The sequence below is a fragment of the Neolamprologus multifasciatus genome, chromosome 20 (genome assembly GCF_963576455.1).
Source record: "Neolamprologus multifasciatus chromosome 20, fNeoMul1.2, whole genome shotgun sequence".
In the NCBI taxonomy this organism is placed as follows: Eukaryota; Metazoa; Chordata; class Actinopteri; order Cichliformes; family Cichlidae; genus Neolamprologus; species Neolamprologus multifasciatus.
The window spans coordinates 13,040,349-13,066,703 of NC_140458.1; the positions used below are offsets into that span (position 1 = coordinate 13,040,349).

At 42.4% G+C, this 26,355-nt stretch overlaps 3 protein-coding genes across 6 annotated transcripts in view; 2 read left to right on the forward strand and 1 right to left on the reverse strand.

The window, feature by feature from the left end:
* The window catches only part of ift122 (intraflagellar transport 122 homolog (Chlamydomonas)), a 29,585-nt gene extending 28,589 nt beyond the window's left edge, over nucleotides 1–996 (forward strand). For all 4 annotated transcript variants that reach the window (XM_085146539.1, XM_085146540.1, XM_085146541.1 and 1 more), the window contains 2 exons: nucleotides 91–255; nucleotides 393–996. In XM_085146539.1, coding sequence (XP_085002665.1) covers nucleotides 91–255; nucleotides 393–479 — 252 coding nt within the window. In that variant the 3' untranslated portion in view covers nucleotides 480–996. The remainder of the gene's footprint in view (nucleotides 1–90; nucleotides 256–392) is intronic.
* A 124-nt stretch (nucleotides 997–1,120) lies between these two features.
* On the forward strand, nucleotides 1,121–6,893 carry exorh (extra-ocular rhodopsin). Its single transcript, XM_085146571.1, has 5 exons — nucleotides 1,121–2,056; nucleotides 2,309–2,477; nucleotides 2,658–2,823; nucleotides 4,485–4,724; nucleotides 5,954–6,893. The coding sequence occupies exons 1-5, from the start codon at nucleotides 1,696–1,698 to the stop codon at nucleotides 6,071–6,073; spliced, it is 1,056 nt and encodes a 351-aa protein (XP_085002697.1). The 5' UTR covers nucleotides 1,121–1,695; the 3' UTR covers nucleotides 6,074–6,893.
* Nucleotides 6,894–6,972: 79 nt separating this feature from the next.
* plxnd1 (plexin D1) overlaps nucleotides 6,973–26,355 on the reverse strand; it is a 71,972-nt gene continuing 52,589 nt past the window's right edge. Inside the window, exons 20-36 of the mRNA XM_085146534.1 lie at nucleotides 25,726–25,840; nucleotides 24,981–25,088; nucleotides 23,276–23,388; nucleotides 21,659–21,763; nucleotides 20,469–20,599; nucleotides 18,996–19,194; nucleotides 18,749–18,895; nucleotides 18,487–18,643; nucleotides 18,026–18,129; nucleotides 14,571–14,634; nucleotides 13,276–13,310; nucleotides 12,536–12,640; nucleotides 12,208–12,371; nucleotides 11,968–12,115; nucleotides 9,215–9,355; nucleotides 9,041–9,115; nucleotides 6,973–7,998 (exon numbers count right to left, since the gene is read on the reverse strand). Coding sequence (XP_085002660.1) covers nucleotides 7,882–7,998; nucleotides 9,041–9,115; nucleotides 9,215–9,355; nucleotides 11,968–12,115; nucleotides 12,208–12,371; nucleotides 12,536–12,640; nucleotides 13,276–13,310; nucleotides 14,571–14,634; nucleotides 18,026–18,129; nucleotides 18,487–18,643; nucleotides 18,749–18,895; nucleotides 18,996–19,194; nucleotides 20,469–20,599; nucleotides 21,659–21,763; nucleotides 23,276–23,388; nucleotides 24,981–25,088; nucleotides 25,726–25,840 — 2,028 coding nt within the window. The 3' untranslated portion in view covers nucleotides 6,973–7,881. The remainder of the gene's footprint in view (nucleotides 7,999–9,040; nucleotides 9,116–9,214; nucleotides 9,356–11,967; nucleotides 12,116–12,207; nucleotides 12,372–12,535; nucleotides 12,641–13,275; nucleotides 13,311–14,570; nucleotides 14,635–18,025; nucleotides 18,130–18,486; nucleotides 18,644–18,748; nucleotides 18,896–18,995; nucleotides 19,195–20,468; nucleotides 20,600–21,658; nucleotides 21,764–23,275; nucleotides 23,389–24,980; nucleotides 25,089–25,725; nucleotides 25,841–26,355) is intronic.

Genomic DNA, 26,355 nt, shown 5'->3' on the forward strand with positions numbered 1-26,355 from the left:
TGAGGTGATTAATATTCTGCCAAATGGGCAAGCCAGCTGGACAGGGTGAAAGGACGGAGTCTATAATGGTTCATTTTTGTGTATAAACAGCAGGGGGGCTCAAACTTTGTCCCAGTCAAGGTGAGTCGTCCTGTGCTGCGCGCCATGAGCAGGAGGGACGTGCTGATCAAACGCTGGCCCAGGCCGCTCAAATGGGAATACTTCCGCTCCCTGCTGCCTGAAGTCAGCATTACCATGTGTCCTACCTGCTTCAAGGTACGGCGTTTATAATGCATTCAGCTAGCAGAACCCAGCGTTAACCACCTGGTGTCCTCTTTGACGAACAAAGTTTTTGAATTATTTCTTTATTTTCCTGTCAAGTTGCTCACACTCTCGTGCTGTGTTTATTGCAGATGTTTCACAGTGAAGATTATGAGCTTCTGGTGCTTCAGCATAACTGCTGCCCATACTGTCGGAGGCCCATCGACGAACCAAACTGACGGTGAACTGAAAGTGGAGCACCTAATTTATACATTTTTGTCTTCTGATTACATTTTCTTTAAAACTGTGCGGTACGTTTGGCGGGTGTACATTATAGGAGAGCTCTTTGTTATCCAAGGTTGAATGGCTGAAGTAATACCTAGAGTGTTTGTGTGTCGGTCATTACAGAGTGTAAGAAAAGTGCACCATCAGCCAATAAAGCCTGGATTATTAGGATCAGATTACCCCGGGCCAGTCAGTGATTACATCATTCACTCTGTAAATGTACAGTGTAAACATATAAATAGAAAAGTTTTTTTTTTTGGATATAATACAAAACGTGTTTGTTATGTAGAGAATTTTCCTACTCACAACAATGAGATAATATTCTACCATCAAGTCTACAGCTTTATGCACTACAGCTGCACTGTACGTTTGATAACAATACAAGATCATTTGTTATTAAGTCAAAAGAATTTGATTTTTATATGCTTGCAAATATCCTTTGAATAAATTTTATATTGGCAATTTGTAAAACTGCGAGTTTTCTTAATCCTTCAAAGACAATAACTGCCCCTCTTGATTTGTGTTTGTGTCTCCCAGATTCTAATTGCAGTTCACTCAAGGCTATGAGTTGAGCTCTGCATTATGCATTGGTTAGGGATTAGGCTTTTACAGATGCAAATAAGTTGGACTGCTCAAGAAATTTCATTTATAGTTGGTCTACTCTGCACGGTTCAGATCACAGACAGTTAGTTTCCTTCCCTTTCCCTCCTACTCTCTCATCTCATTCTGATGCAGCACTGATGCGCATGACAGTAATGATGGGGTTTGGATAACCATGGCTGTTACCTCTCACCTTGAAATTGCTTAACATACTGCATATCTATTTCTGGAGTTTTCTCCATTGTGTGTGTATCTGTGTGTGCATCTGTGAGAGAGAGAGGGACTCTCACATTGTGTGTCTTAATTCCATCTCTCCTAACACTTCACTCTTTGCAAGTCCCTAATCCGACCAGCCTGTTTAAAAGGTGCTGCACCTCCTCAGGGGGCTGCAGAGAACACCTTACTTCTACAAGAGCCGTTCCACCGTCCATCCTTTCTCCCTCATTTCCACTTCAACTACACCCAAAGACTCCCTCATAGTAGTTTATTCTAAAAAGAGAGAGAGAGGCACAGATTGTTTCATCCACTTTTAAGGTCTTAGAAGAAGAAAAGGCATCAACACCCGCAGCCATGAATGGCACAGAAGGACCCAACTTCTATGTACCCATGTCTAACAAGACTGGGGTGGTGCGCAGCCCATTTGAGTACCCTCAGTACTACCTGGCTGAGCCCTGGAAGTACTCTCTTCTTGCAGCGTACATGCTGTTCCTCATCATTTCTTCCTTCCCCATTAACTTTCTCACCCTCTACGTCACTGTCAAGCACAAAAAGCTGAGGACCCCGCTGAACTACGTTCTGCTCAACCTGGCGGTGGCCGACCTCTTTATGGTAGTTGGGGGCTTCACGGTCACGCTCTACACGGCCCTGCATGGATATTTCGTCTTAGGTGTCAGCGGCTGCAATATTGAAGGATTCTTCGCCACATTAGGAGGTAAGAGTCAGAATTGTGTAAACTGTGTTTTCTGTGTGGATTTAGAACAAAACAAGTCACACTTTAAATTTGCTATTGTTTTTTGGGTCACTCTCATAGGTTTGAATTGTATTAAGTCATTCATTTTCATAGGAAATTAGTTTGTCTAATTACTTAAACTTGAATCTAATATACTGCTTTTATTATTTCATGTTTAATGTCAGTAGAGATGTTGTACTTAAACTTACATACATGCTTTCTTTCATGTTTCAGGAGAGATTGCTCTCTGGTCTCTGGTGGTTTTGGCTATTGAGCGCTATATTGTGGTCTGTAAACCGATGACCAACTTCCGCTTTGGAGAAAAACATGCCATGGCTGGCCTGGGTTTTACATGGGTCATGGCCCTGACCTGTGCTGCTCCCCCTCTCTTTGGATGGTCCCGGTACAGTTAGTTTCTGTGTCTACACTCTGTTTGATTAATATTCTGAGGACCATTTTCCCAGTAAAGCAGTTTTTTAGTTATGTTTTTAAAACCTGCAAACTAGTGTAAATCACACATGCGGCACAAATACTCTGTGTAATGGTGCTGGCGGAAGTCTTTGAGTTATTGTGTGTTGTGCAGGTATATCCCTGAGGGAATGCAGTGTTCCTGTGGGATTGACTACTACACTCCCAAGCCTGAGATCAACAACACCTCGTTCGTCATCTATATGTTTGTCCTCCACTTCTGTATCCCCCTGTTCATCATCTTCTTCTGCTACACTAGCCTCCTCTGCACTGTGCGAGCGGTAGGAATGCCACTACCAAAGCAATATTAATAGCAAAGACTTGATATATTGTTTAGCCCTGTAGAAAAATTCCACTTTATTATGTTTTTTGATTTTTTTTTTCACCTTGCTCCCTTTCACAAGGGGTACTGCACATCACAGAGTCTCTGGAGATGTAAGGGATTTAGGGGCTCAAGGACACTTCAGGAGGGCAGATCCCTGCCAACATGGCAGCTTACACCCAGGTCCTCTGGCTAAAGGGCAGTCTGCCTGCTCACTGTGTCGTCCTGATGCCTTTATTAATAATAGAATAAGAGCATTTATAATGTATAAGTGATTATACACAATTATAATGCAGATTTTTATTTAAATTGGCTATAATCTGCATTCTTTAGTACATCTGTCAAATGGTAGTTTAAATGTGTGGAAACAGATTAAAATAGGTTGCTTATAACCTACAGAGAATTTTTTTATCTGAATCTGCAGCTCCTCCCAGCTTTGGGGAGATTTAGAGGGAGTTTCAGGGAGACTGTTTTTGGCTGCGTGACCCAGCTTTAATGATCTGGTACACTCTTACTGCTCTCATAGCTTCTCATGTGTGTTTTTTGATAAGGATGCACCAACTGCAAAATACTAGGCCAATGTTTAATATAATGCTTTGGCTGACAGCTTATACCAAGTCTAGATTATGATAATTTATTGCACTGATTGGCCTACTGCAGTCAACACAATGTCAACTTTGTGTCAATATATCAACGTTTTTAGCAAAAAACCCCAAACCCAGCATCACCTCCTACATACTACAAATACACTTTATTTGTCATTAGCTGCTAAACAAAAAGTTGAATCAAGCATCTAAATGGGAAGATATGTATAGTTAGTGTAGTGAGAGACAGTCTCTCCTAAAATCTAATCATTCAACATTCGTGTGAAATATGAGCAGGTCTTTACATATGTTAAATTACATTAGCCTGATGTGAGCCTGAGGTAAGTTTTCATGCCTAAAATAAGTCACTGTTTGTATTTTTGAAACTATCTTGCAGCAGACAAAGTTAAAGATAAATTTAAAACCATTACGATTTCTCAATTGAAACCTACAGCTTAAGCATGTGCTGCTTGTAGCTAGTTCAGACCAAGAACAGACCTAAAATAAAAACTGATAATGGACTTACGTTCTGCTCAGCACCAAACAGTACAAATACAATAAATAAAATGCATTACAATGCTAATGCCTAGCTAACTCTTAACCTCCACACTAGCTATGCCAAAAAGTCTTATTCTGAATAACGTATTCAACCTTTGCTGCATGTGGACAAAAAAATTAGTGCACGTTCACAAGTGACAGGCATGAATTCTCATCTGTTTTTGGAGAGAGTACTTGTCTCATGTCAGTGAGATCGGTAGAGCTAAGACAAAACTTGAAGTTATTATCTCAAAATTAGAATATTTGAAATAATGCTGCAAAATTCTGACTGGCAGAAAAAAAGAAATCGCTTCAGTGGTGGAAACGGGCTTCCACAGGATAATGCGTTTGTTTTTTCCACAACATAAAAAACATAACTAAATAAACAGTGTTAGTCATCTCGGTGGTCTAATCAGTTTTGTTCAGCAGTCGTGATGGGCTCAAGCCTTTTGTTTACATTCGGATTAGAGGTTTAAGTTAACCTGAATCTGTCTGTTAGGCTGCAGCTCAGCAGCAGGAGTCTGAAACCACCCAGAGGGCAGAGAAAGAAGTGACTCGCATGGTCATTGTCATGGTGATCTCCTTTTTGGTATGCTGGGTGCCCTATGCCACCGTGGCTTGGTATATCTTTGCCAATCAGGGAACTGAGTTTGGGCCAGTATTCATGACTGCTCCCGCCTTCTTCGCCAAGAGTGCCGCTCTGTACAACCCAGTCATCTACATCCTGCTAAACAGACAGGTATGACGTACAAGAGTATTTTCATGAACGCATTTTCACTTTGACACAGTTTTTGCAGGAAATTGTGTGGGCTTCATGTGTCTGACAGCTGTGGTTACTTTTCAGAGAAGTGCTTTACATTGTAAATTTTAGCTTATATCGTAACAAATTTCCTGTTCACAGCAGTTGGGGTTGTGTGTTTTTTTCAGATGTGTGTGATTCTACCAGATTTGCCCATTTTCAAATGATTTGGTTTAATTATCTTGTAGTGTTTCCATTTCTTTATCCTTCATTTCATTGCTCACTTTAGATTAACAAATCGTTAACTTGGAAACTACAGGGGTACACTAATGTAATCTCTACTTTGACTAGTAAATCTAAATTTAAGAACATTTCTCTAATTCACTCGGGCGATCGTGGCTCAAGAGTTGGCAGTTCGTCTTGTAATCGGAAGGTTGCCGGTTCGAGCCCCGACAGCTCGGACAGTCTCGGTCGTTGTGTCTTTGGGCAAGACACTTCACCCGTTGCCTACTGGTGGTGGTCAGAGGGCCCGGTGGCGCCAGTGTCCGGCAGCCTCGCCTCTGTCAGTGCGCCCCAGGGCAGCTGTGGCTACAATGTAGCTTGCCATCACTAGTGTGTGTGTGAATATGGGTGGATGGCTGAAGTGTAAAGCGCTTTGGGGTCCTTAGGGACTACGTAAAGCGCTATACAAATGCATTTGCCATTTTAATAGTTAATTCGTTTTTTTCTAATTAACTATGTCCCAAAGTAAAAAAAAATAAAGTCAAATAAAAAAAATAATTCAAATGAGCAGATAATGACCTGTCTTTTCTTTCATTTTTAACCTTTATTTCATAATTTAAGCCATAAGTGCTGTGTTTATAGGTTTCTTTGATTTAAGCATTTCTGTCATATAAAGGCTGAGATGTATTGTCGCCGGTGTTGTTGCACAAATTGCACTTTTTTTTCTTTTGAAACCTCAATGATTAAATTTGTAGTTACACTTAAATTTAAATTATTTACACTTAAACAGTTTGCAGGTGTCTTTTTAATTCAATTCAATTCAATTTTATTTATATAGCGCCAAATCACAACAAATGTCGCCTCAAGGCGCTTTATAGGCAATAGTTTTTCTGATCTGGCTCACTAAAAATCAAATTGAGCTGTATGTGGTCTTGCGATGTAAAATGAGTTTGACAACCCGTGAAGGCGTCATAACTCTGATTGTGATTTGTTTTTGTGACCTCCAGTTCAGAAACTGCATGATCACCACGGTGTGCTGTGGAAAGAACCCATTTGGAGAAGATGAGGCCGCCGTCTCCAAAACTCAGACTTCATCCGTCTCTTCAAGCCAGGTGGCCCCCGCTTGACCTGTGCTTTCTCACCCTCTTCTGTCCCATCTGTGCCTGTCTCAGATGGGGACCCACCACCGCCAAGCAGCACTACCTTCAATCAGCCAATCCTCTTGACTTACCTCTCCCTTTGTCTTCTCTGCAGTGTCGCCACTGCACCTACAAGCGGGACTGACGCATTTAAAAACCAGCATGTGTGTTTTTAATCCATTTAATTATGGAGGGTTCAGCTGGTCTCACAGATTTTAACCTGGCATCCAAAGGGGTGACCACTTGGTGGTCATCCAACTGAGCACCATATGAGCTCTCCACTTTCCAAAAACACACAAACTGGGTAAAAATCCAACTGTAAGTAATTATCACAGCTAATTATGTATCCAAAAACGTGCTTTAAACAGTCAATTATATGAGTGGAATTACTCTGTTTAGATAATCAGATGAGTTTTTAAGCTCTACTCTTGTCTCTCTAACTCTATTCTAGTTGCCGTGTTGATCAAGCTGAGAAGGTTAGCTTCTTGGTATTGTCTGAGATGATTAGTGTAAAGAAATATGGACCTCCTGCAAGAGTCTGTACATGTGTGAGTTGGATGTTTATGTATGCGAATGTCAGAATGCTAGTGTGTGAATTAAGGTGAAACAGGAATATTACTGTAATGGCTAGGATTTGTGGCAGTTGTTCTGTGTCCTGCAATAAAAACAAAGCTAAATGTCTGCACGATCCCCCCTGCCCTTTACTCGTTTTCTTCATGAGAACATTTACAAGGATTTCTGAGAAGTTCCAGATGCTAGCTTGTGGGCTTTTAGGTGGCAGGCCAAATCATAATGGTTTTCAAATGTTAAAATTCACTGTGGCACTGTAATGCATTTAGAAGTGAACCACTCTGAGAATTAGTATAATAAATGCCATTACTAGACACTTTAAAATCCTAAATACTGTAATTTATTTCACAAACTCTGACAAGTCATTTGGCATCACAAATACAGTCTCTCCTCTGATTATATTGAGCTCACTTTATTTTCTTAAATGTAAATTTCCCTCTTTTAAATTTGATCAGAATCCAACATGATTACCATTCATTGACAAGCACACAGATCAACACTTATATACTGATGCAGCTCTTCCCAGTGAACTACATTACATTTGATTTCATAAATTTCAGTCATTTATATTCGTCGCCCCACTCCTCCGCAACCCGTCATCAACCTGCGAAGCACATTGGGACATATTGTTGAAAGCACCAATGAAAGTCCAACGCCCATCTTCACCAATCACACCTGAGAACGTTGCAGGCTTTAGGAGATGAGAGGAGTTTATCATGGTCCTACTAAACCTGATGAACAGGCCACTTGAAAGCATTATAACACATCTATAAATATTGCTATGGACATTATATTACAGTACAGTGCATCATTGGCTTGTTCCCTTCAGAAAAGGGTTCAGTGCGTTAAGGTTGCCACCAGGGCGAACTGTAGGTCCCAGTAACTGTAAAGACATCCCAAAAAACCCCATCTCTGAGCTCCCACACATTCCCTCTAAAGCGTAGTAGAGTCCAGTCGGAACTGCGTCTGTTTCATGGATTAATATTTGGGAAAATTTCTTGGCATCCCCACAAGAAAGGAGGGATACTTTGCAAATGTATGATGCTTCACAGGCAGGTTTGAATCCTTTGCTCTGCCGCTTTCCATCCTGGTAACAGTTTGCTTGAAGAATAATAACACTTAAGACGGATAACTCCTGTGACCGACATTCCCAAGTAACCATGTAAGCGGGAGAAAGGCAGTTGGCAGCAGGAGGAAGAGATTGTGAGCAGAAGATATTGGCAGGTTCAGGCTTCACTGCAGCACTCATAGATGTTGTCCTCCACAAGGGCAATGACCTGCTCAAACTTGTGGTGCAGCTGAGTGCGACGTGCAGTGGGGTTAGACTCCAGAGCATTCACCACCTGACCGAGGGAGATAGAAAAGAAACACACAACAAAGGAGACTTTCAGTGGCTGTCGAGCATTCATGCATCTATCTATCTGGAGAGATTTAGAGAACCAGCCAGACATAAAAAGTCGAACAAGTGAAAGGGAGAGGCAGCAGAGGAACAAGTGAAGTACTTCAGCCTCTTCTGCTGCCTTCATGCATGCCTCCACACCACAAAAGCGTTCGCTCTTCACATATTTACAAAACCCACATCTGCTCTGTTTTTCATGCCCAATAGTTGTCACCGTGTCAGTGGGATTTATGGGCTCTTAGCGGCAGTGTGCTACCAGGCAGAGCGAACTGAGCTGGGGCGACAGAATAGGCAATCAGGGGCCATTCAAAGAGCTCCCTGAATCAGAGTCTAAGCCCATGGCCCACGTCAGTACAGTAGCGTGACAGAGGAAAGCAGCTAAACGGTATTATCATGAGGGTGCTCCATTAAAGCACAGTCACCACTGACTAAGCCTCTCTAGAGAATAGTCACAGCAGCGAGGAAACATGGGGGAGTACAGCAGGGGCTTGAACGGGGCTAGTTCAACGCGACGCATGAGATACGAAGCGGCACCTTAACAGTCATTAAGCAGATGGGGTTGTGATTAAAGAGAAGGTAAACAGCACGCTGTTTGCTTAAAGTGAAAGGTATCCGTGGGCTGGAAACAAAGGATTGGACAGACTGAATAGCGGCTGCTGCTAAGAAGATATTCCACACGGAGTATTTTCCCCGCTTAAAACATTTAACACCAGAAAAAAACAACAACAAAATACTGCAGGTTTTCAACTAAGGCATTATGTGACAGGTTGTGAAGGTGTCTACAGTATGTTACATCTGTCAGCGTGGCTGCGATCTTCCCTACTGATGCGTCACGCTCCGATATCCATCTGTGAAACTTAATACAGCAAGTGGGCTCAACTGAGATGTTTCATCTGCCAAATAGGGGCTGTTGTTTCAACAGTAAAACATATCTAATCCAAATATGAGATCACAAACACAGAAAAAGCACTGTGAATATCTCTTACCTGGTTTCTGTATCTCTTGGCATATTTGTAGATTTCTGTCAAGGCCAGGTTGGTGTTGAATTCATTTCTGTATTTCTGCCGGAGCGATAAAAAAAAAAAGAACGGGCCTGTGATTGCAGGCTTTTGTGAAACTAAATAACTCACACACAGAAACTTTTGGAATCTTTCACTTACTCGTGACTCCTCAGCCAGGTGAGCATTCATCTCCTGCTCGCTGAGGGGTGGCATGTCTTGTATCTGCTGGTAATAGCATTGCACTCTCTTCTTATACTCTGGGATCTCCTTGGCATACAGCAGCTTGTTGGTAGGCGAGTCCTGGAAACAAATGGCAGCTTTTAGCCAGTGTACTCAGACATTAAGAACACCTTGCAAATCCAGAGTTGTGAAATAAAAATGGAACAGCTTTGACCTTAAGGCTATGTGGCCATTTTAGCCTGCTTTAGATTTCCAGACTACTACATTTGTCTTTCTTAGTCTCACTACGTTTACTCAAAGTTATGGTTACTATATACTCTGAAATCTGTATCATTATACATTTCACCTTTTAACTGTGCTGCTCTCATGCTAATCTAGCAGTAATAAAGCGTTGACAAGAGTAATAAAGCGTTGACAAGAGCCGAACAAAGACAATGTGCTCACTCACAGTCTGCCCTCAATATTTTATGGTAAACGCCTGCTATTTCCTGCTGATCCATTTTTTCGAGTCTGTTTTCCCCTGCTGTCAAATTCCCTACATTTAAGTTGTGATATTGCAATTCTTGGCCAATGAGGTTTCTGCTCAAGCCCATCATTTTCTGGCTGCTCGGCTTTAAATACCATTTCAATCCAGTGTTTCTGACTTTTCGTACCTCTTGCTGTGCAACCCACCTCCCCCTCATCCATGGAGACAGAAGTGAAACTTTACATCAACCACCCGCTGGGCCCTACTGCATCACCATCAGCATCTGAACTCTGGGATCTTGATGTGGGCCTACGCATAATTACGATGCTTCTCATTGATGAACGAGTCACAAAAAATGTAACCTCTGTTAAAACCTGATTAAATGTTTTTTATATGCTTCAATGTTTATTTGCAATAAAACACTCAAAAAAGGACAGTTAGTCCAGTCAGTGCTTGTGGGCAGGCCAAGGATTGTCTCATATCATGCCCCTCACTCCATTCCCCTACATTTGAGTAAAATAGCTTCCTCCTCTTGGAATAAAATGAACACTTCTCACACTTTGCCCTAATAGTGGTTTAATTAAACTGGATGTTATTTGTTGATGAGCCTATCTACACCAGTCTAAAGTGAAACAATGGAGGGAGGGAACCGTTTCCTTTGTGCACAGAGGGAGACTCAAACAGTTATAGCTGGGGAAGAAACAAACCAGTCTAAACAACTCTCTCCACAGTCACTTTAGGCTCTCACACTGGTGTTTATTCAAGCAGGAAGAGAAGTAGTGAGGCTAAAAGGCTGTGGGCATGTTCAGGTTTCAGTTGTGGCTGCTGTTGTGAGCGAGTCTGTGCCGGTCTCTGTGTTGCGTGTGTGTTACTGGGAGAGAGAGAACGGGACAGGGAGAAAGTAGGGCAGGGAAAAAGACGGGGTTAAAAGTGACGGACAGCCGCAGCTTTCAGCATCAGTGAAGGTGCTTACAACACACCTTGGCATTTCTATGTGTCATGAGCTATTTGTGTCACCTATTGCATGTTTGTGTGGTTTAATGTGCTGAGGGACTGGATGGCTCCGGCTACAGTTGCTCCTTCTGATAGTGAACCCTCTCTCTTCCTGTCCACAAGGTCACTTCCTGCTGCTCGCCCATCTGCCTGGTAACCCCCCTGTGACCCTATGGCCCTCTATGTCCTGCATCTCGCCAGATAAGAGGGTTTCTGTGGAAACAGCGAGCCATGCTTAGTCTCCTACCCCTCCCTTACCCCTGCTGGCTCCTGCTAATCCAGACCCTACACTCTCTATTCCTGAGGCACATTCACAAACAGGCGACTGTGCATAGAGGTGTGTCAGGCCACTGTCCTTAACCTACAGGAGAAAATGTGGCCATATCCTTGAACCTGGCGATTCCACAGACAGATGTGACACAATAATGAGACACCATGGAAAAATCTGTCATATCGGGAGGTTTTGTGTTGGTTTCTACATCTATAGGTACACATCTGCCCGCAAGTACATGTGAATATTGGCGCTGTGGATGTGCTCGCTTTTTGGCTCGGACCTGAAGTGTATAAATCAGACTGTTTCTCTGTGAAAGAGGAGCATTATTTGATGAGTCCTCGGCTCCCTCCAGGGAGGAAGCCAGTCAGAGAGAGACAGGAAGCAGAGCGTGCTCAGGGTCACGGTGTCTGAAGGATGAGACGGATTTGTGAGCAGTGAGGACATTGACATGCAAGCACACATATACAGACAGACAGATAGACGAATGCACACACACGCGCGCGCACACATTGGCGCACAGCACAAAAAGAGATCCCTGGTGCTCATGACCTTGGATCAGCCGACTGGGCTGAAATAACATGAGGAGAGGAGGTAGATGGGGCTGACAGTCTGAAGGCTTTGGGATGAAGGTTCACAGTGGGACCTGAGGTTTGTGTGTGTTAGTTAAATACAGTAGATACACAGAGCTGATGGACAGATAAATACAGTATGATAAATCAGAGGTTTTCAAGGAAGGCAGAGGTAGCCCAGGGGGGATCTATTTCCATATATGAATGAACACACACAGAGAACATCACAAATAATGTCAATAAATATACTTAGATAGAAGACTTTTATCATTTTCTCTGAGAATTGTGTTTTGTAAGTTTTTTTTCAGCTTTAAAGTTTTCCACTGGTATTGATATGGGTTCATATGCTGGAAACAGGAACTGCAAAAAGCAGCTTTGAAAACAAGAAAGAGAAAGAGACGCTGACAGAGAGAGATGGTGACAGACTCACTTTGCCTAGTTGCAGGTCAGAAATGGAGCAGGCATCAATGAAGGCCTGGGCGATGACAGATAGACATGCGTCCATGTGATCTGTCTTATCAATGTCAAACACAAACTGAGGATTCTTCAGGATGTTTACCCAGAACCGCAGTGGTAAACTGCACAGACAGAGAGCGAGATAAGCTGTTAAAAGTACTTGCACAAAGAGGCTGACCAAAGAGGATTTTAATCGGACCGTTTAGTTGCCTACCTGTTGGTCTTCCAAATGTGCAGGGTGTCTGGGTCTGTGATGCCCCGTTTGTCAGCCTGTTCCTCCAGGAAGTCAAAAAAGTATTTAACAGCCAGAGGAGGGCGGTCTGGAGGGATGCTGAGGATGGCCTGAAAGAGGTCATCCAAGAACTTCTGAAGAGTTCCCTGTGGAGGAAGAGATAAAATGCGGCTCACACATATGCAGACACATGGTTTCATGCGACGAAGGAATTTCTGTGTGGCTTCTGAAATAAATACAGGTAATAAAATATGGAACAGAGAGATGACTTGTGTTTAGTTTTGGCTTTCGGTCTCTTGACTACACTTACCTTTGTAGACAGCAGGCGTGTCAGGTAGATTTCAGGCAGGACTTTCTTGCGATGACTCTGCCTGTGTGACCTCTTGTTCTCCATTAGCTCATCGTGAGGTAGCACCTATGAAAAAAAAAAAACAGTAAAAAAAAACATTAACTGCACAAAATCAAAGCAGTGAACCCCAACATGAGTAGCTGAATGAATGCACCACTGTCTTTGCTGTACAAAATGCCAGAGGGGAATTTTCTGGTTCTTGCATTAGACACATGATCCGCATAAGGGTATTTTGAAGCTCTAAATAATTTACAGAAATAGGGAAGTGATGGGATTTGGGAAATTCTCATGGTTTTCCTCCACTTGCCGTGCACAGCATCATGTCTGGGACTTGCTCATACAAGTCTATATGGGGGTAGCGGAAAGAAAGAAGCAGTCAAATTCCACCTACTTGTGTCAAAAAATGACTACTGAACTGTCCTGCAAAACTAACTATTCACCCGGCAAATTGTATCCAAGGAACTCATTATTCTAAAGTCAAAGGGCCCATATCTTGGCTGACGTTTATAAAAGAGCTTAAGCGGCATTAGTGCTGTCATGTCCTCTCAGCAGCTTTCCTTTTCACCTCTATTCACCCCCATTCTCTCTGTCATCAGGCCTGCTCTGGGCTGAGTAACACTGGCACGCAGAGGAAAAGCTCGGGTAATAAACTTAGACATAGCTCACAGAAACATTCTGATTGCCTATGAGGAGATACTCACCAAGTGTACATACTTCTCAGTATCCAGATCTTTAACTGAGGAGAGAGAAACAGAAAATAAATAACATACAGTAAGAAACAATGTGCAATCAGCAAGGTGGAGACCTGACAGAATAAAGAGGATACGGTAACACAGGGGAGTTTGACAGATAGGAGGAAGAAAAAAAAAATCGGGGGAGATTGACAGGGCTGCAAGAGAGATAGAGTGCATGCAAAAGGAGAAAGTGATTAAGGTGGACTGTGGGCCAGCCGAGGAGGGAAGCTGTCTGAGAGAATGAAAGAGAAAGATTACGAGTGAAAGGAGAGAGAAAGGAGAGAGATTAGGGGAGACAGACACACAGAGTCTGTGATTGGTTCTGGAGCCGGTGTAATGAGATGGTAATGCTCGGCCAACGCTGAGAAAAAAGCATTAAACCTTTCTGTTTATATATAGATCTAAACACGCTCGTACACAAGCATGTGTACACAGATATGAGTACAAGGACACATGTAGAAGAGTGTTCAAACACGAGTACAGGCACAAAGACAAATGCAGTAAATTACTGTACACACCCCGGCAAAGACAAAAGAGAGGCATTTGTGCGGATACACACACAAACACCCTCATAGTAAGTGTGGTCTCATTACAGACTTCATAGCTAGAGATGCTCCTGCCCAGCGGGCCTCAGTCCAGACCCTCAACACTGATCACAGGCAGGCAGGACAGTGTTTTCTATTAGCCAGGGAGCATTACACGCTCATAACACCTCATTGATGCTTTGAAGCGGGAGCCAGGTTTGGTCCACATAAGCCTATTTTTGGCCCATTATGAATGAGAACAGAGGCTTTGATGGACACAGCCTGAGCAGAACTGAGCTCTGGTCTGGTACTGATTATGTAAGGTAGACCTTAGACAATGAAAGGACAAGCCATTAAAGGCTGTATGTAAACTCATCTGTCAACAGCCATAGCAGTCATTTTGTTCTGGGCTGAGATTGGACAATGGGCAAACTTGTGTCACATTTTCCCCCCGGTGACTCACGGTAATGGAATACATCTATAATGTGGAAAAAGCGGCTCTGAATGAAGTTGTAGAATTAGTATGTGTTATGATTTATTAGGTGCAAGTGTGTTTAGATGTGTGCTTTTGGGGACACGAAGGTGTGGGGTTTCACGCGTGTTTACATTAGTGTGTCATGTTCTCGTGATCAGCTACTGTAAGCATGTTCTGTGATGGAGTGGGCGGTTGTATTTATGCAAGTGTGGGCGAGTGTGTGACAAAGAGACAGCGAGTGGGTGTGTTTGAAGGTGGCGTACCTCTCCCCAGGGTGTTCTCTTTCTTGTCTTGCATGCTCATGGCCAGCGATGCCCCCTCTGGGATCTGTGAAGAGGGAGAAGGTGAAAGGAAGGAGGGAGGGAGGAAAGTAGAGGAGAAAGGGCACGGGGTCAGGGGTGAGCAGGGGTGCACCAGAACAGCGTCATTAAGCACGCCCTCGAGGGAGTGTCCCGCTGAGGGCTTTGCATGCGCGTGTGTGTTGGTCTCGCGTGCATCTCGAGAGGTGGCGAGTTTGCGGAAGCCTGGCAGGGCTCATTAAAGTCAACCCACGGTGAAATGGATTGAACAGCCTCGCCGATGAACCCAGACTGTTAGTACATGCTGCAGCTCACTGCTTTCACAGCTCTGTCCCCATGGCTCAGCTAAGACTAAACAGAGCACTTAACAAGTACAGGTAACAGGTCAAAGGGCGAGAGTCAGCGAACTTTTGTTTACTTATGCACAAATGGACATGAACATAAGCAAACACACACACGACAAGACATTGTTAATGGGAGAAAAGTGCATGACATTTTACTTTTTTCTTATTTTTTTTTTTTTATAAAGGCAGTTTGAAGCTGTAAGTAGCATTGCTGACAGGATGCAAGATTCTTCCCTTTAACAATTATTAAATTCTTATATGAGAAGCAACGATCGGCTAATTCTCTGCAAACACTGTAATTAAAAATGTTTGTGTCCTTTAATAAATGAAAATGAAATAAGTACATTTTAATAATGCTGTACAAAACAGGCTTCTATTTAATTTCCTGTCCTATAGTAAAGCAGTAAATGAGAAACTGTATACATATTAGTGTATTAGTACACAGTATACATTATCAGTTACTCACGCAATGCCTGTCATTACTTTTACTGGTTTATTTAACAAGGACATTAATAATGCACATGAATAAACACTGGTGCAAATGTGCCAGAGTGAGCAAAGAGACTTTTTTGTGTGTCTGAGATTTTCGATAACAGTTTACTAACTTTTGAAAAAAAAAAAACAATTTGCAATTTAAAAAGTGGCACACAACTTTTTCAATAACTTTCACAGCAATCATTTCCATAGCACTCTGCCAGGCGTCAAATCCAGATAATAGATTCAGACTTTTGTTACCAGTGAATTACTACAACATAAGCCATTTAAGTCCCCATTAAATCAAAAATGTGCTTTATTATTGTTATTTCAGTTTGAATGGTTGACCTCCAGTTTAAAATGATTTATGCAGCAGGTCTTTTCACCTTTATCTGTGGAAGAAGAAAAGTTTCTTAAATTGCAGTTTAACACTAGGGCAGGGGTGGGCAATTAGTTCTCCCAAGGGCCCACGTGAGAAACTGGGACTGTTGTGGAGGGCTGCAACAGTAAGATGAACTCATTTCTGCTCATTATTAATTTGACTTTTTATAAGCTTATTGGTTTGGCCCTCAACAACAACGAGTTTCTAATATAGCCCCTTGGGAAAATGAATTGTCTACGCCTGTGTAGGAAATAGGAGTTGGAAGAAACTCCAACCGATCTATCTTCTTCTGCTTATCCAGTTGAAGGTTACGACAGGCTGGAGCCTTTCCCACCCTGGACAGGTCGCCAGTCTGTCACAGGGCCTACACAGAGAGACAGACAACCATTCACGCTACACCTACAACCAATTTAGAATGATCAATCACCAGTTAACGTGACCTTACTAACTGCATGTCTTTGGACTGTGGGAGGAAGCCGGAGTACCTGGAGAGAGCCAACCGGGACTCAGGAAAACATGTAAACGCCACACAGATGGTGCATTCAAACCCACCACATCACCGTGCTGCCTTCAACTCCAATCCATTTACACTAAATTATGACTCTAGAGCTGAAATCAGCAACTCTTGTTTTTCAATTTAAAGTTTTAAATGATTTAAAACTAAAACAGCTTAAAAGGTTTTACTAAGCATTTACTAGACGGATGTGATGAGGAAAAGGTTTTTAGGTAGGCCTGCTCCATTAGAGTACTATGCCAAGTTATTGTAGTTTTGTATTTTCTAATTAGATTTTAAGTTTAATTTATTTTTTGAGTTCATGTATTTAACTCAGTTTAGTTTCTAGAGTTGATTTTCTTGTTTCAGTTTTATATTTGTTTGAAAATGCTTCACTTAAGTTTTTATTAGTTTGAGTGTTAATTGTAGTCTTTTTTAATTATTATTGAATGACGGACACACATCAGAGGCATAATTAGGAAAATCAGTACAGACATTATGATAAAAATAGAAAAAAACTCCTTTAAAGCAGTTAACTCGTAGTCTTGTAGACATCCAGAGTCTCTATAAGCACATCAATCAAAGCCTCATCTGGCAAATTGTAAAAACTTTTGACAAAACTAACAAATACTAAAACTATTTCCTCTATATATATATATATTTTTTTATTTCAATTCAGTTAATAAAGTTCACAAAACAGTTTTAGCTAGTTTGATGTTTTTTTCAAAAGTCTAGTTTTTATGAAAATTTTCCTTCACGTTTATTTTCAGCTTTTAGTTTAGTGTTGGCTAACTTCAATATCCTTGATCCTATGTTGAAACCGCAAAGAGGAAAGCATGGGAGGTTACTGTATTTGTTAGATCTGTGTATGAAATCAACACGAGCCAGCGTTTAAACCCACTTAATGCAGTGACTCACGAGGACTCCATAATTCAAACAATTAGTGCGCAGCAGCATCAGGCTTCGCTGAATGACATTTAAGTTTGAACTTTCAGAGGAATCTAAAACACTTGTCTCTTCTGACGTGGTTAAATAATAAAAACACTTTTAAGCATAACCCGGCCCTCAAAATGTTGTAAAAATCACGCACTGTTAGTTAACAACTTCTAATTTGAAATAAATTATACTGTTGCAGATATTGTATACTGAACTGAGCCATCAACGGAGTGCTAATGCCGCAGTAAACGATTTTTGCAGTCACAAAGAGAAACATGGTGCAGCAGCGAACTCCAGCACAAACAGAAACACCTACAAAAAACGAAAAAAAAACCCACCACAGAAACATCTCCCCACCCGGTGACAGCCAGTGACACCTTTTACACAGGATGCTTTTCAGTATGCTAATTTGTCTCCCAGTTAGGATGACAGAGAGAGAGATGCGAGGTAAGATGGAGCCGATCCTGCCAAATGATAAATCCTTGATTCTGCAGCATCAGTCTAACAGACATCAATTCGGGCACCACATGTGGAGGTGTGGCAATACTTGTCATACTTCCAGAAGCCTCCTCTTTCCTTGAAGTGCATTTAAGAGATATATGATGGAGGAGGAATGATTTCCGGGTCAAGGGAAGGAACGAGGACGCAAGAAAGCACAGGCAGGCATAATGAAAAGCACCGCATGCTCCAGTTCACACTCTCAGCATCCCTGCTGTTGCTGTTGCAACATTCGGGATATACAAATTCACCAAGGCAACACCCACCACAATGGTCTCTCACAAGCACACACCTGGTAATGGAAGACTGTGTTGAGTTTCTTTCGGCCATCCTCCATCACTGAGGAGTTGTCCAGATCCTGCAAAAGCTTACTGTTGCTGCCTGAGTCAAACCACTCTGGAGGAAAGAAAAAAGGAGAGACAAGCAGCAGCGTTAGACAATTTCCTTCTAAATTTGGAAAAGAATATGCAAGACGGACCGCAGCCGAGCTCTAACTCTCTGTGTCACGACCTGTGGAAATATTCTCGGGCCATTAATCAAATCAGCACTGCAGGCTCCACAGCTTTTGAAAGCAATAACTCTTTGTGATTATGACTGTACACTCTCCTCAATGCATTCTGTCATTTATTACATTGCAGCCTCAGGTTAGTTGAGCTTCATGAGAGGAATTGACCTTTTGCAAAGGAGATTACTATATCTTGGAGGGCTGGGTAGGGGAGAGGATGAAAATAATCAGAGAAAATGTGCTCTTACCCAGGTCGACATCCTCGGCCCGAGGCCACTGGGAGAATGGGAGGTTTTTATAAAAGGCTTCAATGATTTTTTCCTTAACTTGGCAGATTGTGTCTGTATTCATGACCCTGACAGATAGGGAGTCCATGCCACAGCCCTGGAAGGACACGTTGATGTTCTGCAAAAAAACAAAAAACAAAAGCATGAGACGATTTGTAAAAATATGAGTTTGGATCGTCAGCATGACATTGTCAGCATGGCCTAATTAAATGAGATGTCAGACCTGTGGCTTGGCCTCAATATTCTCACGTAGCAGCCACTCCTCATTGAGGGTGTAGCGGGCTTTTCCTGTGATGGCGTCTATTGAGCCCTTGTTGATCTGCTGCTTGATTGCACACAGCAGCAGGAAAAAAGGCTCACCCACTGTTTCCTAAAGAATTTGCGAAAATCAAAGCTGCGGTAATTCCTTTTAATCAAACTTGTGTGAGTCATTAATTACTCTGCTGAGCATGCTTCTTTGCCATTCTCACCTTGAGGTAGCTATACATGCAGATGGACATCCAGTTGGTTAGCATTTTCTCCACTACGGACTCAGTCCGGCGGAGCATTAGTTTGGGGTTTTTGGAAGCCGACGCATCAATCAGGTCCACCAGCAGATCTTTCATGATACTGGTGTAGTACTCCAGCTTGCCATGGAGGGCGATGGTGAGCAAGGACGCCAGACTGCATCTGAAGGGTGAGAAAACAGATTAGCGGCTGAGACAGATGAGCAAAAACAGACTCTGGCAAACATGCCCTGTCAGTGTGTGGTCAGTGGAGATTTAAAAATAGCTATGTTAAAACAACAACAACAATATTTGGTCCTCCCCTCAGCACCTGTGACAGCAGAGCCAAATAAAGGTTTGATCTAATGCAGGGAGTGTCTGAGTCAGTACCAGGGGTGCAGGGGATTTCCCTAACAAAGCCCCTCCCCCTCTAATCCATCACAAAGAGGCTACATCACTCAGTAAGTGCTGATGTTGTGCTGGGAAAAGGATGTGGTCTTGCCGCTGGAATTTCTCTCTGATTCACAATGACAGCCCAGTTTTAGGACATCAGGAAAAAACAAAATAAGTAACACTGATATATGTCCGTATATTTACAAAGCTGGAGCAAAAGGTTTTCCACAAGCTATATGCAACAGAGAAAAACCTACAGCCTTAACCATGGTCTTGTGTCCTGTGAAAAACTCACTATACATTTGTTTTTAGACCACAGCTTCAGTTTTAATGTTAAGACTGATTTTACACTGAATGTTAAATTGGTAAGTCAGAACTTATTAAATAAGTTAAGAAAACGGATGGATGGAAAAAAGGAAGGACTGATAAACTTTGATCTATTAAATGGATTAAACTTTAATATAAGCTCATTACAGGCACAACACCAGCATAATGAAGCCAATGCAAAGTGCCAAAAACTAGAGTTCATTAAATGGCCACCAAAGGCTGGCTGCAGAAATGAGTCAATCTCAATACACTACTATTTTAAAATGTCCATGTTTACACAAAAAAGAAGAGCATATGTAAAGTCTGGCACGAAAAATATTTTGGTCTTAGTATGTAATTATTAGGCTGTTATAACTTAAGCATCATTAGAGACTGTTATTTTCTGGTATCTACTATTATACACTACCTTTAACTGAGTTTGTGGCGTTGTCCCTTTTAGGAGGCATAACGTGGAATACTACGTGGCTAAAAATGATGTGTCAGGATAAAAGTATTTAATTTTTATGCTACTTTCCACTTATTAAGTTTTATCTGTGTCTGTGCAGCGCACTCATACATGGAACCTGCTTATTAATCGGCCTTGTTCACCATTCTTCACTTCAGTTGTTTGCGGTGTGGTCTTTCACTTTATCTTATTCAGTATGGCTCTCTGAGAAAAAAATGTTTCCTACCTGTGTACTTGACAGCAGTTTTTCTGTGTGTAGTACAAATGAATGTAGCTGTAAGAGAAGCAGTTACCTGTCCCGCACAGCAAAGTCTTTCTGCTGCTCCAGGGCATGGACGAATGTGATCAGGAAGTGTTTGTTGTTGAGGAGAGTGGAGAACAGAGTGATGCCCTCTTCTATGTTAGGCTTTGTTGTGTTGGTGGCCTGATGACAGAGGGGAGATTAAACAGTTATGTCTCTACATGACTTCACCTTAACTGGATTACACACCTGCTGCGTCCCCCCTAATCTACTTCACCTCCTCTCATCTTGAGTGACCCATCTACCGAACACTTCATCTTTCTATCACATCTCCTCCCCGTGTACCTTCAGGCACCTCCCACTCTGGTTTCCTCCACACTATCTGCACGTCCTGCTCCAGTCTCTTACTGCGTGTGATAGTCTCTAAATGTGCCGAGTCGACTTAATGAGTATGGCCTATCTATGAGTGCGTCTAAAGCAGCCGTGTGATGAAGTCTTCCCTCTGGACTGCAGCCATATGGTGTGGTTTGCAGCCTGACAGAAGGAGAACAGGGGTGTCCATTAAGATAAATGCTCGCCTATGAGATTTATTTGCTGTGACCTGGAAAACACTTCCTGGGAAGACAATGTGGATCCAAGGCACTTCATCACTGTTAGACAGGCTCCCCCGGCTGCCGACCCAAAACTAGCACTGCAGTCTTTACTTTCTCTCGTTGTAATGTGCGCATGCATGTGCTTTCACTTTCACCACACATTCTCACAAAGGTGTGTGAAAATGCACGCCCCCCTCTTTTACTCTCTTTATAAGTCTTGCTCTCGTCCATCCCTACACACACACCTACACACCTGCACACACACCACCCACTAGAGATCTATTTCATTATAAAGCATACTGTGAATTTGTCCAAGTGCCTGTAGGAAGTGTGTCTACAGCCTGCTATCAACTTAGCGGGCAGCGCGTTCATTAACAAGCTAACATTCATGTCCTTTGAAACACCTGAATGACATGCATACATATGTGGGTTCACACAGACAGTACAGTGGCATAATCCAGACACAAACTTCGCAACCACAGGAAGGAAGGGAAAGAAAAATCACAATACGCGCTTATAGCTCAGCGACAGCAACCTTACCACGAAACCTTAATAAGCTTCAGCATGACCCAGTTGAAAAACAAGAAAGTGAAAAAGCACTTTGGCAGGAGAAAGCCTAACCTAACAACCTAATGGCTTAACCCCTCACCTGCCAATCCTGCAGCAGCGGGTGGGTCTCTGGTAAAGCTCGAGGCCCCAGAGCATCATTCTCGTAGACAGGTTGGACCAGACTTTTCTCGTAATCTGAGCACATCTGAAACACACAATCACACACAGAAAGCTGTCATAAAAAGTCTGCTGTAGTCGTAAACACCGGAAGATAAACAGGGGAAACAAAAAGAACTGGCTTTTATGCGCTGGCAGTAAGTTTTGAAATCTGGAGGCAAAGGACAGAAATTCTTGAAAAGGTCCCGAATGACCATGAAAAGGAAACATGACACCGTGACACAAAACGTCATGATCCTTAATGGCTTTGGAGACAAAGTGGCCGAGAGCTAAGAGGCAGCCTTTCAACACAGTCTGTCATTTCAGGACAGCCACGTCTGGCTGGCACTCTAACTGTGTCTAAGTCTGTGTCTAACACTGTTTCGTGTGTGTGCGCGTGTGTAATCTCAGACAACCAGAAGCTCTCATGGAAAAACAAGAGCACAAAGGCTCATTTGCTGTCTTAGCAGACAAATATGGCAGAACCCAGACTATGATACATGGACCTAATCAAGCTAATGTCACAGACTGGTTTGCTGACCTCCACAGCGACAGCACTGAGCTTCAGATTTTGGTTGTGGCCATCTCGTTTATTCAAAGCCAGATGTGACGCAAAGGGTTGAGTCTGACTGAGGATGCACAGCCGTATGGTAGTAACTTGTATCTGCTTTTTTTTTTCTTGAAATGTCACCATAATTTATGGAAATTAACATTATGCTGAGTTGCCTTGAAACTAGCAACTGTTTACAGAGATTATAAATCAAGGGAGAAGTAGGTCATTAAAATAACCTTCTGCACAATCTGGCCTCTTTTTGCAACCATACATCTGCTGGTGTATACAAAAAAAATCCAGCTTTATGAGTCTTTGCATCGGCTTCACTTTTCAGACCTGGAGGCTATGGCCAGCTTTTTTATACAGTCTGTGGGAGAAACGATACTGCAGTAGCAACACTGGAATTTATGTTTCCCTCCATGTAGCTTTTCAACACTCTCCTCCTCTCTTTTCCTTCCCAATAAAAAAACAAAAAACAAAAAAAACAGCGTCCACTGTCCACTGAAACCGACATGGCTGTCATTGCGCAAGATCATTTGTACTTGCAAAACAGCGTGGGTGTGTGAGTGGAGAAAAAAAGAAAACGATGTGTCTTTTGAGAGATCGGGGAGAAAGTTTCCATGTCGCAGTGCCCGCCATTGTTCTGTCTCCTTGAAAGTCCATGCCTGTGGTTGGAAGACAAAGCCTGCTGAGCTGTGCCCGTCTGCACTGGTGGAAAAACACCCACCCACAGATAGACCCACTTCGAGGTGGATCGCACATCAGAAAAATGCTTACCTATAGAGAACATATTAACTGTCCTGCAGGGTGCCAGACTGAGCTACACCTCACTGGATTTCTGCTCTATGTTTAAAAGTTCCAAGGTGAATTTTTACCCTGCATATTACAAGCAGTGACAAACGGGAAATGGGACATGTAGGGCAGAAATATTAAAACCCCAGTGAGAAAAATGGTATTGTCAATGTGCCAGTCGAAATCAGATAACAGGGAATAAATAGGGTTTCTCACCTTGGGGAAGAAGGTGCGTGTGACAAACTGTTTGTACTCCAAAAAGGGGATGCCCTGGCTGCGATTCAGTTCCTTGGTCAGGTCTGTCATGTCGGTCTGGAGTTCTGCAAAGCCTGAAGGCGCAAAAAAGAAAAAAATCCCCCCAAAACAAAACATATGAGATTGAATCATGGGTTCTGTTTGTACACTGTGGTTTCTTCCTGTTTCTGGCTCCTCGAGCTTCATTTGTTGCTAAGTAAAGTAAGCAAGAAATCTGTTTGCAGACTAATCCAGTAACCATCAATTTTTCCCATCCTGCTGGAAGACTGGTTGATTTCACAGGAAGCTATTTTAAATCAAACACAGAATTATATCATTTAATTTCCTCCATCTAGTATCATCTTCTGGTTAAATACTAAATATACCAAATCCTAATCCTCTGATCTTTTTCCCCTCTCATCCTTTCTCCCTGACAAACTGTGCAGCCCGTCACGACACACAGGCAAATATTTACCAAACGACAATCAGAGCAGCCAAATCCAGTCTGAGGCTTTTATCCAAAACATGTGTACAGATCGAGGTTTTCATGCAGTAACAGCATCAGCGTGTCCAGATGCTGACTCGAATCTGCATGGCAATGTTGTAGCCACTTTATTGGCTAGCATGTACCAGCAGAGGATAATGTTCACATGTAATGACACGCCGGAGATCTCTTTATAGAAAAGTGCATCCTGTCGCAGGATGAGAGACGTATTTGGGTTACAATGGCTGTTTCTTCAGACAGTGTTTGTGCAGAAAGAAGAGAATACTAGACCAGAGGGATTTAAAACATATTTCATTACACCGCCAGGTTATTTATCCTCCTGCTCGCTAAAGCATCCTCTGAATCAGTTCACACTGTCAGCTCCAGATTATAAGCAGCAGGCCTGAATACCAAACCTCCCCTCTGCCTCACTCTTCAGACAAATATCACGACACTCCCATTTGTGTAACCTGGAATATGTCAATTACCCATCTTCTTTAACACTCTCCCCCCTTCGCCTGCTTTTATCACATCTTCTCAGCAAAAGTATCCAGCGCTTTGTTCACACTCACCCTGAACTCGGCCACAAATCTATCTGTGTCCTCTGACAAAATAACCTCTCCTCTCCTCCTCTCCCTCCCACGCTTCTGCTTCTCCTCAAGCTTGCGGCCCTCACTCCCGCTCCTATCGCTTCCTCCCTCCATTTTTCTTTCTCTATCCGTCCCCCCTATCTCCACACAATAAATCTGGGTGCTCAGATGCGGAGTGGCCTTCACACTGCTTTGGTCTAATGCCCTAGACACGCACACACACAGACACAAAACCAAACACAAACTCAAAGGTCTCGTTCCTATAGGGCAGAGGGAGCAGAGGCGATGTGGTTACTCAGTGTGTCTGTCTGTGACTGATCATTTGGCAGAGACTATGTTTTATGAGTCACGCTTACTAGGCACAGATCTGTCCACTGTTGTATCTTTCTCGCACTTCAGACTAGAAAACCTCAAAAACAAATATACTTTTCTGCTCGCACGCGCACACAAACACAGATATACACAAACAAGTAAACACAAATAAGTGTGGTCAACATTTCTGTCTTCATGAAAACTTTTTTTTTTTTTTTCAAAATCGCTGGTCTAAGTGACTTTGATAACAAAGTTTGTACTGGTGTGCTCGTGTGTGTGTGTGATGTTCTTATAAATACACCTTTACGGATCTCCTCTCTGATCTGGGACTCCATCTCCTCCATTTGGAGCAGCGTTTTCTGCCAGTAGCGTTCTGCCCTTCGGCTCTTTGTGCAGTACACTACCAGAGCTGAGAAAAAAAACAAAACACAAAAGAGTGAGAAAAATACAATGCAACTAATTTACAAAACAACTGCTGTTATCACACACTGTCAACTTCCTGGAAATAATAACAGGGTCAAAATGGGACTGAGAGATTTTCGAATGGATGAAATTATTTTAGTGTTTTTCAGCTTTTATGAGCCCGTGGAAAAGACTTTGTGCCAATGTTTTTCACAGTGAGAACACGGAACGTAAAGATGATTTACGCACTAATATTTCAACATTTATGTCACACCCACAAAGTCTGGCAAGAAAAGAAAGGAGGTTGGCTTTTTTTTTTTTTTGGCTTTTTTTTTAATATCTGAGAACAGATTCATACTGGGAAACTGTGTGAAAATCCACACTAACACCAATTTTCACCCATACACCTGCCCCAGAGACACACTCAAAGATTACAGTGTATACACACACATAAGCACACAGATGGAGTAGACGGTAAGAGAAACACTGTGGTCTTTGTGCAATGGATACTGAAGAGGAATGAAGGGAAGGCGCGGGAATCTATGACCCCCGAATTCCTTTTATCTATTTCCCATCTGGAGCACGCATTTGCTATAACAGGCATACATCCATCACGTTCTGGTAAGTATGTGGACACAACTTACCCACAGTGCACAGCAGCAGCAGCACACAGCACACCACAATGGATACCACGATGGCCATCTCGCTGCCACCGAGCTGCACTGTGGCAACTTTGCGTCGAAAGTTCCCCACTTGCACCTAAAAAGAAAAAGGAAATGACAAATGAAACTGGGTCAAGCTCCTTCAAAAATCGGCCTCCTCCATTGTTCTGTTTTAAGTTTTCCCTTCTCCTTCTATGGATTTTTCTAACACCGTGACTGTCAACTATATCGCCTCATGCCCTACATTTACTTTTGTTTTCTTAGAAGCTTATTTAACGATACAAAACATTAAATTCAAGATAAAAAACTTTCAGCTCTTAATTACTGCAAATAAAAATATACTCCCCAAAAAACAAGCTACCTATTCTATAATTATCTGACAATATGTGCATTTTAATATAACGCTTAAATGATCCCATCTCCATCTCACTAGTCCAGAAATTTGATAAAAATGCCCCAGCTGTCAGATCTTTTGAGTCAGCTGCTGGTTAGATGTTGCAAAAAGCCAACTCTAAAGCTGTGCAAGCATGTTGAAATCCTAGCAGATGCACTTAGAGTAGTGGGAATATGAGCAAATGATGTGTAAAGATAATTATAGCAGCCCAAATGAGA